This window comes from Trachurus trachurus, assembly GCF_905171665.1.
Source record: "Trachurus trachurus genome assembly, chromosome: 17".
In the NCBI taxonomy this organism is placed as follows: Eukaryota; Metazoa; Chordata; class Actinopteri; order Carangiformes; family Carangidae; genus Trachurus; species Trachurus trachurus.
In genome coordinates, this window is record NC_139900.1 from 4729087 (window position 1) to 4748284 (window position 19198).

At 44.2% G+C, this 19198-nt stretch overlaps 1 protein-coding gene across 1 annotated transcript in view; it reads right to left on the reverse strand.

Annotated features, from left to right (window-relative positions):
- Window positions 1–204: 204 nt before the first annotated feature.
- Window positions 205–19198, reverse strand: part of basp1 (brain abundant, membrane attached signal protein 1) — a 66018-nt gene continuing 47024 nt past the window's right edge. The window contains exons 2-3 of the mRNA XM_083992039.1: window positions 2646–3387; window positions 205–974 (exon numbers count right to left, since the gene is read on the reverse strand). Coding sequence (XP_083848165.1) covers window positions 2676–3365 — 690 coding nt within the window. The 5' untranslated portion in view covers window positions 3366–3387 and the 3' untranslated portion in view covers window positions 205–974; window positions 2646–2675. The remainder of the gene's footprint in view (window positions 975–2645; window positions 3388–19198) is intronic.

The following is a 19198-nucleotide window of genomic DNA, read 5'->3' on the forward strand; positions in this document are numbered from 1 at the left end:
AAAATCCCCCCAAAAAATAATAATAAAAAAAAATTGATTTTTGATTAACAAAAATCGATTTAAAAATCGTCAAAAAAGATATTGCGATATTTATGTGAAGCGATTTTTTCTCCCACCCCTATAGCGTATGTCTTATTGCCAAAGATTGTGGGTGCGTAAGGAAAAAAAAAAAAAAAAGACTTGCACGACATCCTCAAGTTTCAGTCAATTTCTTACATTTTATTACTGTTGCACCATTTATACAAGTACATATAATTTTGAATGCATCAATTTTCCATATCATCTTTTTTGTTAGTTTGAATGAACGTGTGGTGTGGAAATAGCAGTGGTGAAGAAGACATGGGATGAAAAATATCTAACTGTAGTTGCCATGGATGCAGACTGAGAAATCATTTTTTATTTTTTTATTATTATTATTATTTTTTTATTTTTTCCACTTGACCAAAAAGACAGGACTACAGGTTCACCCAACCACGGACATGCAATTTACTGAGTCAAGAGAAAATATAACGAAAAACCAGGCGATGCACAACGCCCCCGAACCCCCTCGTCCTCGACCACGAACCACCGCCCACCCCCACCCCCCCACTACCTCGAGTGTTTGTTTCTGCTACGGTTTGACAAGTGCTGGGAGAGAGGGGGTGGAGGGGTGAGGGGGGGTAAGGGAGGGAGGGGGCGCTGTGCATCACATGGACCAAACTGAAAAGCTGGCAGATGGATGAGATGAGTCGATATATATGGACATAAAGCTCCATGTATGCAGATGTGGAAGGTATGGAAGTATATATATATACTGCAGCTGCTGGTATACCGCCTTCACTACCTACTGTCAAGACTCTTATTTTGAAAATTCATCAGATTGTCCATTCATCATCAGGAGATTGATGTTTCCCGTCCTTCAATCATCTCTCCTTAAGTACTCTTCCTCCTCCTCCTCCCACGGCTGCACACACTCACTCATGTCCTATATATTCCTGAAAAGGAAAAAGGAAAAGGCATGATGACGCGTGGGGAAATGACAAAAAAAAAAAAAATTCAGAGGCCCTCCCTTTCATGTGCAAGGCGTTTTTTCCATCCCATAATGAGAGCGTGGTATAGGTTGCCACAGAAACATGGACCACAGTAGATGGGGTGGGGGTGAGGGTGGTAGTAGTGGTGGTGGTGGGGGGGCAGGATCGGGGAGTAAAGACTGGATCAGACCCGGGTCAAACACCACCTGCTGGTCGCTTCCTCAAACTGCATCACATCGTCACCGGTTACCGATCTACAGGTTAACGAGCGTTTTATTAAAATAGTTTAGTTACATTTATCTTTAAAAAAAAAAAAAAAGTAGAAGAAGCTAATTTCATGGCCAGGAAGCTCGACTCCATAAACTGAAGAAGAGACTGTTCTCTTCTGGTTCATTTCGACCCTTGGTTACGTTTTGTTTCTAGGCGACACCTAGTGGTCGATCTAATTATAGCAGGAGCAAAGAGTTCTGGTTCAGGGTGGAAGATTAGTTGCTGGTTTTCCTTCCATGGGTATTTGATGCTTAAACTCATCTGGAAACAAGAAAATCTCCAAATCGTTTGAATATTTCCATTATTTCATCCTAAAATTTTGTAGATACATCATCATCAGATGCAGTAAACATCCCTGTTCTGGTTTTCTAAGCGAGCTCAGACTATCTTGACTGTGAAGCCCGTTTCACCCGGGTCAGTCGTGGATGTGTCTTTAGAAAACAAATCTTATTATCTGTGAGAATTGTTTGATTTGGACGTCAGGATCAGAGATTTCCGTCTTTCTAAGAACATTGTAGACGTCTTCTCTGCGAGGCTTTGCAGATTTTCTATAAGCGTATTACAAATGTTAAAAAACCACTTAGTTGACTTATTATATATCTAAGGGTTTCAGTACAAAATCTAGAACCTTATCTGAAAAATTCCTATGACTGTTTGTATTAATATGTCTAAGAAGAACGCGTTTCGCTCTGCAAAGCCGGCCTCCAGAATGTCCTAGAAAGCCCGAATGTCCTCGGTCCTCACGGTAAACATCCAAACCTCCACGACCCAACGATACCAAAGAGCCAAGGACGGGGGGATGGGGGAGCAGGGCCGGGGAGGGGAGGGGAGCAGGGCCGGGGAGGGGGGGGGAGGGAGGACGAAAAAAGGACACAACCACAACTCCACGGCACCAGAGAGCGAGAGGTACCAGGCCGAAGCCGAGGACACGACACTGAGGAGGAGGATGAGTTGGCGGCGTGGGGGCGTCATGGTTACACCCCTGGACCATATGAGGGAAGGGGAGGGAAGGGAGGGAGGGAGGGAGTGGAGGATGGGAGGATGGGAGGATGGGAGGATGGGAGTGGAATGGTGAAGCAATGGCCGACACAGACTCGTATCAAAGTTCAAATACTACAGCAGAAAAAAATAGAATAAAACATAACAATAATAATAGCAATAATCAATAATCATCTGCAAGCGGTGGGAAACTTCTCCAGGTGGTTTTGCTCCAGTCCTCCTCATTCACAACAACACATCATCATTATTATTATTACAATTATTATCGTTATTGTTATTATCATCATAATATGGGTGGGCTAGTTAATTTCATTTTCATTTTTTTTATCATCATCATCTTCATCGTCGTTGAGTTAGGTACTTTACTTTTTTTCATTTCCGAAAAGAAGCTGTCCATTAATCTTGAACTGCTACGGTTTGATCCTTGCTTGGTGCCTCTGTGGCGTTGGCCTCCTTGGCCGGGGGTTCGGCGGCGGCTGGTGTTGAACTAGGTGCAGGTGCAGCGGTAGCGGCGGCGGTTTCCTTCGCTGGTGCCGCCGCCGCCGCCGCCGGTGCTGCTGCTGCTGCTGCCTCCGTGGGCTTGGGGTCGGGGGAGGTGGCGGGGGCGGGGGCCGCCTCGGCTTTGGCTGCTGGTGCCGCGGGGGCCTCAGTCTTTTTGGCGTCGGCCTCATCTTTGCTCTCCGCCGCCGCCGCCGCCGCTTTGGCCTCGGGCTCCTTAGCAACGGGGGCCGCGGCCGCCGCCTCTTTAGCCGGGGCGGGGGCCGCTGGTTTCTCCTCGGCCTTGGCGGGCTCTGCCGCTTTGGGCTCGGCGTTGGCGGCGGGTTTCTCGGGCTCCTTGGCGGCGGGAGCTGCGTTCTTCTCCTCCTCTTTGGGCGCCGCGGCGGCGTCTCCCGCCGGCGCCTCCTTCGCCGCCGCCGTGTCGTTGGCTACCTCCTTGGCGTCGGTGGCGGCCGGGGCCTCGTCTTTGCTGTCCTTCGGCGCTTCGCTCTCCTCGGCAGAGGCCCCCTCTGCTTTGGCATCCTTGTCTTTGGCCTTCTCGTCGTTTACGTTGTACCCCTTCTTCTTTTTGCTGAGCTTGCCTCCCATTTTGGATCTCTGGCTTCTGAAACTGAAGGAAAAAAGAAATACTTTAGTAAGGCAAGGCAAGGCATCTTTATTTATATAGCGCATTTCATACCAAGGCAACTCAATGTGCTTTACATAAAGACAAAACATTAAAAAAAGAAGCACAAAACAGAATAAAAACAAACAAAACACAAAAGACAGAGTTAAAATAAAAGCAAGAGCCAAATAAAAGTAAAATAAAAGAGAATCAAAAGTACCACAGAAACAATTATGAATCAATTCATCAATGAAGAATACCCGTCCTACGAAAATAAACCCAACAGAAGTCAATGAGAGTGAGTGATGCTCACTCTCTCTCTCTCTGGTTAAAACTGATCAATGTTTTGCATCAGCAGCTTCTCAGTGTGTAAAATCTGACATGTTCACGTGAGTGTTAGTAAAAGAGCAGATTGCACAGAATATGCAGCAGCCATTCATTTATGGAGAAAAAAACATCTTGTGTTGTATTTTTGATGAGATCTCTCAGAGCGTGGCAGCGTGACCCTCCTCTGTCAGATCAGACCAAATGTTGAGGAGAAGGAAGGTTGAATAAAAACATTCCTGGACCTCAGAGACTCTGAGCGCGGCTCGTCTCTCACCTCGAGGATCAAGTGCCTCTAATTAAAAAGAGAGGGGAGAAAGAAAAAAATAGAAAAATGTGCCTCAACTGCTGAAATGCCAAGAGCGAAAGGAAATTAAAATATGTGTTAGTGAGACAACACTCCTATCAAATAGCCTTTTAAGTTCCTCAGAGGTCTGCTGCAGTCAGCTAATTGAATTCACACCTCACAGACATGGAACTAATAGATTTTAATAGTTTTTACTTGTAGCGAATGAGACACGGAAGGATGTTCATTCTGCTCCAGTCAGTTAATGCTTTATAATCACACTACACATAGACATCTGCCTTTATACCTTATGGAGCTTTAACACAAACATATACCTTTATTTTGAAGGAGCTTTAACACCAACATATGCCTTTATTTTGAAGGAGCTTTAACACCAACATATACCTTTATTTTGAAGGAGTTTTAACACAAACATCTACCTTTATTTTGAAGGAGCTTTAACACCAACATCTACCTTTATACTGTATGGAGCTTTGACACCAACATATACCTTTATTTTGAAGGAGCTTTAACACCAACATCTACCTTTAGATTATAAAACACTGGGAAAGAGTAAAATGTTGGACCTTTAAAACAGGCTAGTTCGTATCCGATTGTGATATTTCGATATTTTTGAAAACAAGCATTTTTTTCTTGGATGAGTCCAAATAAAGGCAAAACTATCAGCATGAATCAACACTGCTCTAATGGGAAAGTATCATCCTATAGTTTTTTGTGAAACTGCCCTTTATGAATGAACTAACTAACTGCACATGAGGTAAAAACAAACAAACAATCAAACCAAAATGGCTGCAGATGGAGCATCACGTAGAGCGAAGTATCATCAGCGTATTATTGTGTTTCTTTCTATCGGATTTTGTTGTTCAAGACTGTAGCTGATCAGCCACTGAGCAGGTAGATAGCACTGTGTGTAGTCAGGCTATACACACACACACACACACACGCACACACACACACACACACACTTGCAGATTCTTGGCACTGTCCTTCAACCAAAGCTCTTTTTTTCTCAGAGATCACCATCTGTCTACTCGATGGGGGAGAGGATTTCAACAGCACAACAAATCAGGCAAAGAAACTCCAGAACGGTACAATGTGTTGTTTGAAATGTGTGTTGATGCTTCAAACTGCCAAAGAAAAATATTTGGAGGTTTGTTGAGCTCATGAGAAAAAAAAAGGCAAAGAAAAATGTGCTGTGTGTATTTTTAAATTCTCTAATTTCAGAGTGAAAAATAATAACAAAACCTGAAGCTTGAGACATGTTTTCCAGCTGTCACAGCAGTTTAGAAAGAAAACACTTCCACTCTTTATTAACTGTCAATTAAAAAGCAACAACTCAGACTCTGCTGCCACAACACCAGCTTCTTAAATGACTTTATACTAGAAAATGTGTTGATTTCACTTATTTAACTATGTGCAGCCGTTCAAGGAGAACTCACTAAGATATCAAACCATTCATAAGGAAACACTGCAGCAAAATCTAATTGACAATTTACATCTCTTAATGTAAAGAAACACAAAATGTATTCATAATATTTATGGTGCTACAGTAGAAAATTGGATTTTAAAATAGTCTTAAACAGCATTATATTGATGCATGTGCTCTGAAATGTGATGGACGAGATTCTGCTTCATTTTTAAATCACCTGTAACAGTTAAACCTGTTCTCCCACCGACTCTGCAGGCTGCTCACAGATCAGACCTGTGAATGGGACGGAGAACGGCGGTGAATCCACTCAAAATGCTAATAATGGCCTCCTCGTCACCGCTGACTGAATTACTCCACTATTCATGCAAAACTCTTCCCCGCGCTGCAGCGTCCAGGCGGCCGGCCGGGAACTGCCGGGGTCGCCGCCGTGCGTCCGTCCCTGCCGCTGCTTTATACCACACCACAATAGAGGTCTCTCTCTCTCTCTTTTTCTGTGCTACCATCACATCATTTGACTCCCGGCCTGCGCTGCCAGTACAATGACTCACAATCATCTGGGCACAGGACAATGGCTGCTTTTCAGCCGAAGGCACGCTTTCTTGCTGCTGGGCGTGTGGTTGTAGTGTTTGAAGAGCTGGGGGCAGGGCCCAGACAACCTGGGGAAAACGCTCCGGGTCGGGCACAAAAGACTTTATTTAACCTGCAAACTGCAGCAGGGAAACACAAAGGGAAGTCCACAATGAACTTCCAGTATTTCCTTATTTATCGGAGTAATGGTAAATTTAAAAAAAAAGAAAAAGGGCTTTAAAGGGATAGTTCACCCAAAATTCAAATTCCACTCATTATCTACTCACCCTCTTGTCGACTAAGAGCTGTGAGAAATTTCAGAGTCATCCATGGCTTCTCTGAGTTACGGGGGGGTCCGCACAGCAGTATTTGTCCATATAATGGTTGTCAATGGATACCAACTTTCTTCGTCCAAAAAGACACACCAAAAAACATCCAAATACCTCCATGCTGCTCGTCTGTAATGTCCCTCTTGTATTGAAGCCCCGACATGAGAAATTGTTCCGAAAAAAATTAAATATGTCTATATTTTAAGCTTGTTTTTAGCGGAAGCTCCCAGTGTCTCGGTTCACTGCTCTTCCTGACTGGCGGAACAATTTCTCATGTCGGGGCTTCAATACAAGACGGACATTACATACGAGCACTATGGAGGTATTTGGATGTTTTTTGGTGTGTCTTTTTGGACGAAGAAAGTTGGTATCCATTGACAACCATTATATGGACAAATACTGCTGCGCGGACCCCCCCGTAACTCAGAGAAGGAACGGAGGACTTCGGAAATTCTCACAGCCCATAGTCGACATGAGGGTGAGTAGATAATGAGTGAAATTTGAATTTTGGGTGAACTATCCCTTTAAAATGAGCCTCATGATAAATTCTTGGATGCCACAGGTTTAAAGACAGAAAGACGGAGAGACGCTCTTCTCTTTTTTTTCTCTTCTCACTTCATTTTTCAATTAATGAGGCTTTTAATGGATTTCTTGACTTTTCAAATAAGGATTTGGAATCAAGTGTCTCAATCCATTTAGACACAGTTTCATTGTTGCTGCGGCTGTAAAAAGTTAATCTGCTCCCAGTGAAAATCCCTGATCTCAATCACTGTGAAATCACGTCTTGTTCCCTGACCACAGCTCATCTACGCTCCCAAATCTCTTCAACTTCTTTTGAGGAGATCTGGAGACGCTCGGCTGTATGGAAAGTTGCTGTCTGAAAGGAAACTTATGGCGAATTTCACTGATAATTATTCTTTTCTTATTTTTTTCCAACAAGCTCTAGCACACTGGGTTCAACCCAAGCAAATATTCTGCGCCTTTTCGACAAATTAAAGTAGTTCCCAGGTGTCTTAAAGACATGTCTGTGACATGCTTCGGTCAAAATCCCCCAAGGATCAAACATCACAGCTCTCTTCATCCTCTCAAAACAGCCCTGTTCAGAACGGCTGGTTTCAGTGCCTGCCCCTTTAAATGCAAATGAGCCACTGCTCACCAGGCCCCGCCCCCTTCTACTGGTACCAGGTAGGGGTGGTAGTATGCAAATTTGAACACTAATGACATCATTGTCATCATTGTGAGAGGACAGCTCATAAAACCACATGGATTTCAACCTAGGGAGCCTGAAAATAACAGATTTGTTTTGTCAATTCTCGCATTTTGGGAGCTGGAAGGCAAGACAAACACCCATATGTTATAGAGCCTTCATAAAGTGATATTTCAGTAATATGTCCCCTTTAAGACAGATGTTTGGACCAAATAAGCATTGAAAGGTTTGATAACTAGGACTTCTGGACGAGGTACACTCAACGAGATGATCATGGTCCAGTTACAAGTCAGAGAATCAACCCTTTTGGCTGTTGTTGTTGTTGTTAGCATCGTTAGCTAATAGCAGATAGCAGCTGATAGCAACAGGCTACATCATCACAGGTCTTGCAGGTAGAAGCTGCACAATACAGTCAGTAGGACTCAATGACACAACAACAAGACTAAGCAGCTACACAAGTGACAAGTGTTCAGATTTTCAACACTACACGCAGCAGCCATCTTGGATTGTGAGCTCAGGGTTAGGCCTACTGAATCCTGACCACAACGCTGATTGTAAATGGGCTCTATGCACAGCTCCAAGGAAGTAGTGCTACTTCCTGAACTTAAATGCTGCTCCTTTGTTTCCTGTCTTACATTATTGGACAAACTGATTAATCCAGGTGTGTCTGACCATTGTGACTATAGCCTACTCAAACACACCTGGATTAAGCAGTTTGTCCAATAATGTAAGACAGGAAACAAAGGAAGTTAGCCAAAACCACCGGATCGCTTAGACCTACTTCTGCTTTAAATTCAGGAAGTAGCACTACTTCCTTGTGTAATGGTAAATCTTAATATTCCTTTGTTTTAATCACTTGAGATGTTCCTACACCCTACTTTCCCAGACTTCCTTCTGCAATTGTAAATTCAAGTTCCTTTACACTTAACCATCTGTGATGCCCAACTTCCCACTTCCTAATTCACACTCAAACCCCTTTGTATTCTAAATTGTATCTCTTAACTCCATACCTCGGGAGACCGGTGATGATACCTTCAAAGGTGAAGGTGTGAAAACACAACCAGGGAAGTGGCCGGCCAAAGGACACAAACACACCCCAGAAGTGGACCTTCCCTCAGCTATAAATGTTTAGGTTTTCCCATTGTCTTTGTCTTTTCTTTACCATCACCCACTTGGGTCGAACTGACCTTTCCTTGCAAGGAAATAAAATCATGTCCGCCGGCGAAGTCTCTATTTCATTATTCACCAACAGCAAACGGCTAAGAATTTCCACGACACTTGGAGCTGTGCTTAGAGCCCATTGTTCCCTTCGACCCCTGAAATCAGCTGCACCTGTCGCTAAGTGGTGGTGATGCACAGGAGTCGTTCTTCCACGCGGCTGAAGACGCCACTGAGACCCCTTCAAGGACCGGCGCTCTCTCTCTGTTCTTACATCTTAAACATCTTTCTCGGGTCCATTTATTTTCCCTGAGAGTGCACCAACGCACCATTAACACCACCTGCACTTTTCCTCCATCCTCTTTCCTCCGTGTTCAGCAGCAGCTTCCTCCCCGAGCGAGGCCCGCAGCCTGCTGAGCCCACAAAACACATGATTGATCACTGAGCACAGAGTATTTATACAACGTTATTAATCGACCATCAGATCCACGTCCGAGGAGGCAAAGTGTTTTAAGACGAGCACAACTCCCCGAAGGAGCAGATGGCTCTCTTTGCTTTTTGTTTTTTTCCTTCTTCTTCTCAAACTCTCACTCTCCTCGGCGAGTCATCTGTCACCTCCCCCCTCCCTTTCCCATCCTCCCATCACACCTCCCACTTTGCTCCTCTCTTTTCTAATCCCTCCATCATCATCGCTCCTACTGCTCCCTCCACTGTTTTCATGAATATGTTCGATTCCCCGTGTGGAAGTAGTAGATAGCCTAGTGTGTGTTTTGTGTGTCTATTATCCAAAGCTGTAGCCATGGAAGCGCTCATTTCAACCCAAATCAGGATCACATCCAAAACCTAAACCGAGCCACGACCTTTTGTGATTGTTGCCATAGCAACCACCACTATCGCCAGTTTTCCATGACGACGACGACTAGGCTATAAGGTCAGGAGATTCTCCTGTTCTCCTCAGTGATTTTGTTTTTTCTCTTGAGTCACACTCACTTTTTCCAGCTCTGGTTTTATTTGCTTTGAGAAAAGTTTTAATTTCCACTCAGGTGTTGGATCCGACTGTGGAAGGACTTTAAAGGGATAGTTCAACATTTTGGCAAATTGGCCCATTGCCATAACCCCTATAGTCATAGCAGTAGGTTCGTTACCTTTATTTGTAAGGTTTTATTTTATTTTTAGAACGGCGGAGCAGAGCCGTGAGCTGCTCAGAGCTACGCTACGGAGGCTAATGGGATTTCTTGGTTTCCCTCATCAAACTCATCAAATACACAATCCAACAACTCCACAACGCTCTGGTGGACAAGTTGTGACCTGCACATTCACCACGCTATGAGATAATAACACAACGTTACCACACAGAGTTGTTTTAGAGGGAAATACAGAGACTTCTTGATGAAAAACTGTCCCTGAAGGCAACGTACATCAGCGGTTTTGCATGAATTTCCCTCTAAAACAACTCTGTGTGGTAACGTTGTGTTATTATCTCATAGCGTGGTGAATGTGCAGGTCACAACTTGTCCACCAGAGCGTTGTGGAGTTGTTGGATTGTGTATTTGATGAGGGAAACCAAGAAATCCCATAATGAGCCTCCGTAGCGTAGCTCTGAGCAGCTCACGGCTCTGCTCCACCGTTCCAAAAATAGCTTGCACCGACAATTAAAGGTAACAAACCTACTGCTATGACTATAGGGATTATGGCAATGGGCCAATTTGCCAAAATGTTCAACTATCCCTTTAACAGTTCCTGGATGTATGTTCTTGTCTTTTTTTTCTTTTTTTTTTCACTATAAGGTCCAAGACGAAAATTTCCCATCAGGACAATAAAGTCCACCTCTTTCTCCTCTCTGCACCATGTTTTGTGGGTCACTCTGTAATCCCCGTGTCCTGTCCCTCTGCTCGGACAGATGGAGGTCTCCAGGAGGTCCGTGGGGTCTCAGTAAATCCCCCGGCCTCTGAGCGGCGGCGAGCCCGGCCTGGCTGCTGCTGCTGCTGCATGTTGCTGTGTTTCTTCCTGCCATCCAAGATGACACGGTAAAGGTTAAAGCTGTCACCGTCCCACTCCCCCGTCAGCTCCCACACAGTCACCGCCGTCTACACCACCGGAAGAAAATCTACCTGACAGCAGCGAGCAGCAGGAGGAGGAGGAGGAGGAGGAAGAAGAGGAGGAAGAGGAAGAAGAGGGGGAGGGGGAGGAGCTCGGACCAAAGCAGCAGCACTGAGGAAGATTTCTATATTCTATATCGGGGTCTCCAACCTTTTTTCCTCCACTTACAAAATGAAAATGACTGAGAGCTTTACATTCATAAAACAAAACTATGCTCTTCATGAAAATAGTCTGTTTTCGTCCTCTAACATCCCGATAGCTGAATTTTTCACTGTCAGGTCTTGTCCCCCCTCTATTAAATATGAAAGGAGACTGAAAATCACAGGACATGCCTGTTCTGATGATACAAGTTAGAGGTGCTGAAATGTGTGTTTCTCTTCTATAAAACATATTCTACATCTGGGGGAGAAGTTATGTGGGAAATAGTAGTGGAGAAACAGCTGGATAGGGAACCAGGTAGCGTGTCGCTGCAGGAGAAGCAGGTCCGTGCTGATTGGTCGATTCTTATCACATGACATGCGGTGCACTGACTGCCTCCCAAAAAGTTTAGATTTTTCCTTTTTCCTGCTTCGGCGTTGCTTTGGTTGTGACTAGCGCACATGATGCACGTCTACAAGCTACCAACACTGCAAAAACTCAAAATCTTTGTCTTATTTCTTGTCAAAATGTCTAATTTCTTGTCAAAACTAAACTCTTTCCAGTTAAAATAAGACTCATCACCTATAAATTAACTTGTTTTTAGATTATTTTCACTTGTTTCAAACTAATTTTCAATTGAAATAAGTAGAATAATCTGCCAGTGAAAGCAAGTTTTTTGTGCTTGTATAACTTGCTCCACTGTCAGATTTTTCTACTTATTTCAAGTGAAAATATGCTTGAAAGAAGTAAAATGTGTCTAAAAACAAGCTGCTTTTTATGTGATGAGTCTTATTCTAAGTAGAATTAAATTTGTTTCGACTAGAAATAAGACAAATATTCTTGGTAAAATTGCAGGTTTTCAAATTCATCTGATTAATTAATCCCTTGGCGAGCTACTGGGAAAGGGGCTGAGCGACGTGTCAGAGACCCCTGATCTATAGCTACTATATTCTACTTTCATTTCTGCTTTTGCATGAACTACATGAAAACACAAATCTTTCCTGTGACTCCTGTTCTCTGTTTCTCTCTCCATTTTCTATGTTTTGACCATCAAATGAAATGATCATATTCTATCTGCAGCTGCATCTCCACAGCTGATTAAACACTACAGCCAACACAGCTCTCACTTTTATAGCTTCACTTCTCATTTCCATGATTTTTAGGAACCAGAATAAACAAGATGAGGATATAACCTTGGTCATTTGTTTGTTTGTTCCCTCCTCTGATATTGTGGCCGTGTGTGTGGTTGTGTGGTTGTGCTGACTGAGACGGTCTCTCACTCTGACTAACAACAACAACTACAACAGTTTCACCTCCTGTGTCACACTGACCTCCATTCAAACAGCTCAGAGCAGCAGTGAGCCGATCTCCAGCAGCAGCAGCAGCAGCTCACATCTTCACACCTACAGCTGCCTGAGCACCGAGGAGCGAGATGGAAACAGCTTTGATTCTGTATCCACATGTTCACTGTTCAATAATAATGGTTTTATTGGGAGATAAATGAAGTATTTTGACATCAAAATCAACGTTTGATGGTTCATCCTGCACTCGTGGGCAGTTCAAATTAAAATCAGTCTCCAAACGTTTAAAGGGATACAGTAGTTCACCCAAAATTCAAATTTCACTCATTATCTACTCACCCTCATGTCGACTAAGGGCTGGGAGAAGTTTCAGAGTCCTCCGTTCCTTCTCTGAGTTACAGCGGGGCTCCGTGCAGCAGTATTTGTCCATATAATGGTTGTGAATGGATACCAACTTTCTTCATCCAAAAAGACACACCAAAAAACATCCAGATACCTCCATACTGCTCATATGTAATGTCCGTCTTGTATTGAAGCCCCAAAATGCGAAATTGTTCTGAAAAAAATTAAATAAGTCTATGTTTTAAGGTTGTTTGTAGCGAAAGTTCCCAGCACTGCTCTCCCTGGTCCGTCCAAATCTCGCGCGATTTGCGGAGCCGTGAACTGGGTGTCAATGCAAATCGTGCGAGATTCCGGCAGAGCAACACTGGGAGGGGGGGACATTACAGACGAGCAGTATGGAGGTATTTGGATGTTTTTTTTGGTGTGTCTTTTTGGATGAAGAAAAGTGAGCTCCGTTCGCAACCGTCATATGGACATGCAGTGCTGCACGGAGCCCCGCTGTAACTCAGAGAAGCCACGGAGGACTCTGAAACTTCAAAAATTTCAATTTTGGGTAAACTATCCCTTTAAATTACTCCTCAAAACTAGAAAATCTTCCAGTCACCATGGCAAAGTGGTAGATGATTATAGTTTGAGAGTCTGGGCCATTGGCTGCTGTAGATGTCAATCAATATCTTCTATATGACTAACAACAGTATGAATCTGACTTGTATGTATCTGCTCCTATAGACCGACCCCACTGAGGCTTTTATCTGTGTTATAATCACACGCTGCGGAAATCTGTAAACCTGTGACAACCTATTTCCCCCCATGTCTAATCTCTTTAATTAACAACCACCAGCTAATGTTATTATCCTGCACATCCCGTCACAGCGAAAACTCATTTTCGAGCTTATTAGTCCTTAAATGAAATCACGGCCACTTCTGTCTAATTAATTAAGTAGCCTAACAGGGAGAAGTAATAAGACACAGAAGTGACCGGGTTCTCCATCAGGGCAAGTGAACGCACCACATGACCAGGCCCCAACACACAATGATAATGGACGTCTAAATGAACATGAGACCGGACCAGACCTAAATGCAGGCCGTCTGCTCTACGGCTGGTTGCTAAGTTACAGAAAACACTACAAAGGAGGAAAAGCAACCAATCAGGGAAGGATTTGATGCAATCAGGAAGTGAATGTGTGCGACACAAACATAGCACAAAGACGATTTAGCTGTGGTTAGCTTAGCTTAGCATCAACACTGGAAACAATGGGGAACTGCTAGCCTAGCAGTGTCGACTGTTTATGTTCACTTCAAATAATAAAAAAGGGACAGAAAAGAAATAACAGTTAAAAGAATAATAGTCTTTTATGTTCAAAAATGAGTGGAAAGATATAATAAATTATTCTTAATCTCTCTTGCTTTCCATAGATAGATAGATAGATAGATAGATAGATAGATAGGAAGATGAGCCAAGGAATAATATGAACTAAATCCCGAATAAATAAATAAATAAAGTTCCATCTGCTCAACATTTCTTTGCATCCCAGCTCAGGTCATCGTCACCGTGACAACAAGACACCAGAAACCAAAAAACAATCTGTCAGACTTGTCACACTGAAGCTGTCGCTTTGTAAAAAAAACAAAAAAACTGTTGTTGAACTGCTGAATAAATGAATGTAATAATAACATAGAAGAGCAGTGACGTGTGAAGGAACAGGCTGAAGTGGTTCAGGTGAAGTATCTAGTGTGTGTGTGTCGGTGTGTGTGTGTGTGTGTCTGTGTGTGTGTGTGTGTGTGTGTGTGTGTGTGTGTGTATTTGCTCCCAACATGAGTGTGTGACGCTGTAATTCATAACACAGGCCTGAGCAGCACTTCCTCTCAGCCGGCTGATTTACGACGACTCTGTTTCACCAAACTGCAGCGGGCGAGTGCAGAGAAACTGGAGCAGAAAATCTGGCTCACACACACACACGCGCACACACACACACACACATACACACACACACACACACACACACACACACACACACACACACACACACACACACACACACACGCTCTCTGCACTGAGTTGGAAGAACCCGGGTGGATGGAGCAGAGGATGCTGGGAGCTCTGAGTAGCTGAAGTGACAGATTCAGACTCGGAGTCGACGGCCGACGTTTCTGCAGACGACACTCTCACTTTCTCACCGCTCTGATTTTTTCTTTTTTTTCCCCCACAATGCTTTGCTATTTGAAAAAAAAACGCAGCACTCTCCAAAACTTTGGCCCAGTGTTACGACATCAGAGCCGGAGACGATGCAAAAGTATTTTCTCCTCCACTGTTTGTTCTGAGTCCTGCAGGTAGGACGGCTACAACAGTCTGTGTTGCAGCTTCTTTCATCTGTGCACTGAGACTTAGCCTACATTTCCCATGAGGCCTTTCTGCAGAGTGCAATAACCTCCACTCCTTCTACAGGGTTTAAAGGAGAAGTGCCGTTTTTTTTACAACCTGCATAAAATACAGTGGTTTACTCACCCATATAACCTTGGTATCATTACGAGTCCTTCCCACGATATTTAGATCCATTCCAGAGCCGTGTATATCCATATAGTGGGAGTGATGGGGGCACCGAAATGCAGCCTCTACATAACACATTATCTGCTGTGAAACTTGTTCATTTCACCAGTATTTTGTTATGATTCGCTAGTGCTGTTCCACAAAAACACCACTAGTTGCCATCTACTCGCAGACGTGCAGCGGTTTGTTGTTCTCTGGCCAGATGTTCCTCTCTCTGCCTCCGCATCCTCCGTTCAAATAGCTCCTCATCCGTAGCTACTCTGGCTGTAAACGGTATAAGGACGTCCATCATGTTCAAAGTCGTCGTCGTCCACAATCTCAAAATCTGACAAATATTCAGCCATGTTGCACAAAAAATATAAAAAATTGCTTTAAATACGGAACAATACTGTTTATCCAGGGGTATAATAGTTATAAAAATGATATACACAAAGGGGCAGAGTGAATGAGCCGTCACTCAGAGATGACATCATCCAGGTCAGAGGTCAGTATGTCAATCTACAGACCCTGGACTGGTTGATAACAGCTAACCCCAGACTCAGAGGGGAATAGCACTAGCCTATCAGAACTAAATATTGGTGAAATGGACGAGTTTCACGGCAGATAATGTGTTATTTAGAGGCTGCATGTCGGTGCCCCCATCACTCCCATTATATGGATATACACGGCTCTCGAATGGATCTAAATATCATCTGAAGGAGCCTAATGACACCAAAGTTATATGAGTGAGTAAAAGATTGTATTTCATGCCAGAGATAAGGTCCAGGTTGTAAAAAAACGGCACTTCTCCTTTCAGGTCTAAAAGAAGAATGTGAGTTGACATCAAGCTGATTGTGAAGAAGCTAAAAAAAAAAGAAAAAAAGAGACGTCGCGGTCGGTTTTTAATGAAGCAAACGTCTATTTTTGAAAAGTAAATGTGGCCAGTTGCTATGGAGATTCCACTGAAGCAGGAAGTGATCTAAACAAAGTCATCACTTTGTTCTGGAGAGAGCTGTCTAATTACACAGAGAACACACAGACTGCCCACTGCTTATTTTGGCCTCGGGCTGCACACACACACACAAAAACACACACACACACACACACACACCGATGTGCAGTGAAACAAGCACTAAACACATTGGCAGGCATGAATAAACACACACATTCATTTGGTGTTTAGAGGATCAATCCTCAAATTGCCGGAGCTTGAGCAAAGCGGCGGGGATGGAAGCGGTTATTGATCGGCCACAGAGAGCCGCTGTGTGTTCAGCTGCTGCTTACGAGTCCGCGGACGCGCTCAGCGGAGATGAAAGCCAGCGAGGCGCTCTGAGACGCCTCTTCTCTCTCTTCCCCCCACACTCAGACTCAGACTCAGTTTGTCGTTACTGAATGCAAAATGGCTGCAGCGCTTTGTTGTGCTATAGCGGAGGCGACCGACAAACAAGACAAAACAAGACGAGAGGGAAGTGAAAAGGGGATTACGTCCACCTCTGTGGACTCGGTGGCATTTTCAGTCCCGCAAAATCCAAATGACCTCCGTGTCTGCAAAGCCGGCAGAAGTTTTTTTTTTGTCTTGAATGGAAAAGTAACTCGCAGCACAAACTGTGGACACACAGAGTTCATCTGTGACCTTGGAGGCAGAAGACTGAGCAGCAAAGGAAAGAACAGTTTGGGAACAAATGGAGAGAAACCAAACACAGCTCTCTGCTCTGTGATACCGTTTGTCACCGCGTCCTGATTTATTGTGTAAGCGAGCGAAGCCTCTGGCCTTGTTTCGCTTGTAAAACGCTGAAAAGATTGTTGTTGCTGTCTGACACATCCAGGTCAAACTCTGAGCCTCCCATAACTGACGGCACAGGTGCTATCACAGCAAAACACTCTCTCACACACACACACACACACACACACACACACACACACACACACACACACACACACACACACACACACACACACACACACACACACACACACACACACACACACACACACACACACACACACACACACACACACACACACACACACACACACACACACACACACACACTCCCATCGGTTGCAACGAGGATCAGTCGACAGCAGCTGATGAAAACTCACTGTGTAACAAACACCATCAGCAAAGAACAAGACGCCACATTTAATTATACATTTTCTCCTAATGATTGATGTCGGTGTCCATGGGTGGATGTTTAAAAGGACATTTGAGGATATACACATTTTACAAGAGCTTGTTTGGAGCTGCAGTTCCTCTCCTGACCACTAGAGTGAGTCTCCAACAGTGAGTCAGTTTACAGCAGGAATAAACATCCAAGCCCATCAAATTTTGCAAAATTGGGGGGTATGGCCTCTTTGATTGACAGGAGTTTCAGCCTATGTCTGTCAGAAACTGGCATGCACTCAAGTTTTAGCACCTCCTCTTTGACCATATTTGGATTAGCTGGGAGTTAGGAGGCGGAGTCAGACACTGCCAAGATGGCGATGGTACAGGAACTCACCCTGTGGGCGGAGTCACAGAGGAGACGGCCATCTTTATGGAACAGAGGTCTGCGGGTCTAGTCCAAGGGGGCAGTTGTGGGTCTGAGAAGTGAAGCTCACTTCCGCGTTCAAAAAACTGCAATCCCCTCGGCTTCCTCTGGGGGCTGGTGTCAGAAAGCAGCATTCCCCATAGACCCCCATGTTAAAATCGCCGACTTTACATCCTCAATAAACATGATCAAAGCCTGGTGTCAGAACGTTTTTTGGTCTCAACCGATAGTTTCTACCCCCGCCATATTTGAGTCACAAAAACGACTCCCCAAAACCAATGGGTGACGTCACGGATGCTACGTCCATTCTTTTTACAGTCTATGGTATAGTCACAGTCACGAGGTACCAGTGAGGAGAAGTGACAGCGTGTGGCGGTTAGTGGTACTGAAGTTAAACTCAGTCACCCATAAAAAACGTGCAAACCCACTTGCCAAGTGGTCATTGACCTCTTGGCGAAACGGTTAGCATTGTCGCCCACAGTGCGGGAGACCTGGGTTTGAAACCCACTCAGGGCAGGCCAGAACAACATTTGTCACATTTATTTATAGTCGGCACAGTGACTGGAAAAATAAAATATCTCTTAAGATTAAAAGTAATCAAATATCATTTTACAAAAAAACTAAATTTCATCATCATTTAAAACCATGATTATGGAAGAAACAAAGATCTTTAAAGCTGTACAGAAAAGAAAATTGAATTTGAGCCCACTGTGGGTCTTCACATTAGTGTAATAACTCATCTATCAGACGATGTAGCCCAAACTTTATGCAAAATTCTATTTTTGATTAAATCCGGGATGAAAGTGTGTTGTTTTTTTCCACATTGGATAATGCAGGCGCACGGATTATAAATCAGCCTGCGCACGATTCACCAGCCACTGATATTGGATCCGTCATCCGTCAATCAAACGTCTGAGACACGCACACACACACCGAGCTCGGTCTCGCACAAATTATTGAATATCCCGCTCGCTCGATAACGACCAATCAAATTTGTTTTCCTTACTCGGGTAAACTCGTGCTGCAACTCGTGGAAACTCTTAGAAGGAGGCACGACAAACAGGACAAACGGACATTTCTGAACACCTTTAAATGATAAATACTAAATACTGTAGTTGTTGGTTCACACACTGATGACAAACAGTGAGCCTTTAATGCCTGATGTGACCCACTCCTCACACAGTTTCAGCCGCTGCTGTGGTTAATGTGACCGATCCGACTTGTCAGATGTGTTCGCTGCCTCAGCTCTGATTCCTCAGACAGATAAAAGACTCTGGGAAGCAGCGGCGGCGGCTCGCCCACTGATGCCCCGAGGCCTGTTTGGTGTTTACATGGACCTGAACCTGGAAAACAGCAGCCAGAGCCAGACAGACAGACAGATAGACAGAGTTCTGGATTAACACTAATGTGTCTCTGCAGTGTGATGAATGAATTCTCTGTCGCTGGGTGAAGCTGGAGACTCGTCGGCTGCTCAGGTGAGGAGCCTCAGGAGGATCAGTCCTCCTGGTGATGGTTTTCACTGAGCTCCATAGGATCCACAGGGACCCAGCTTCACTC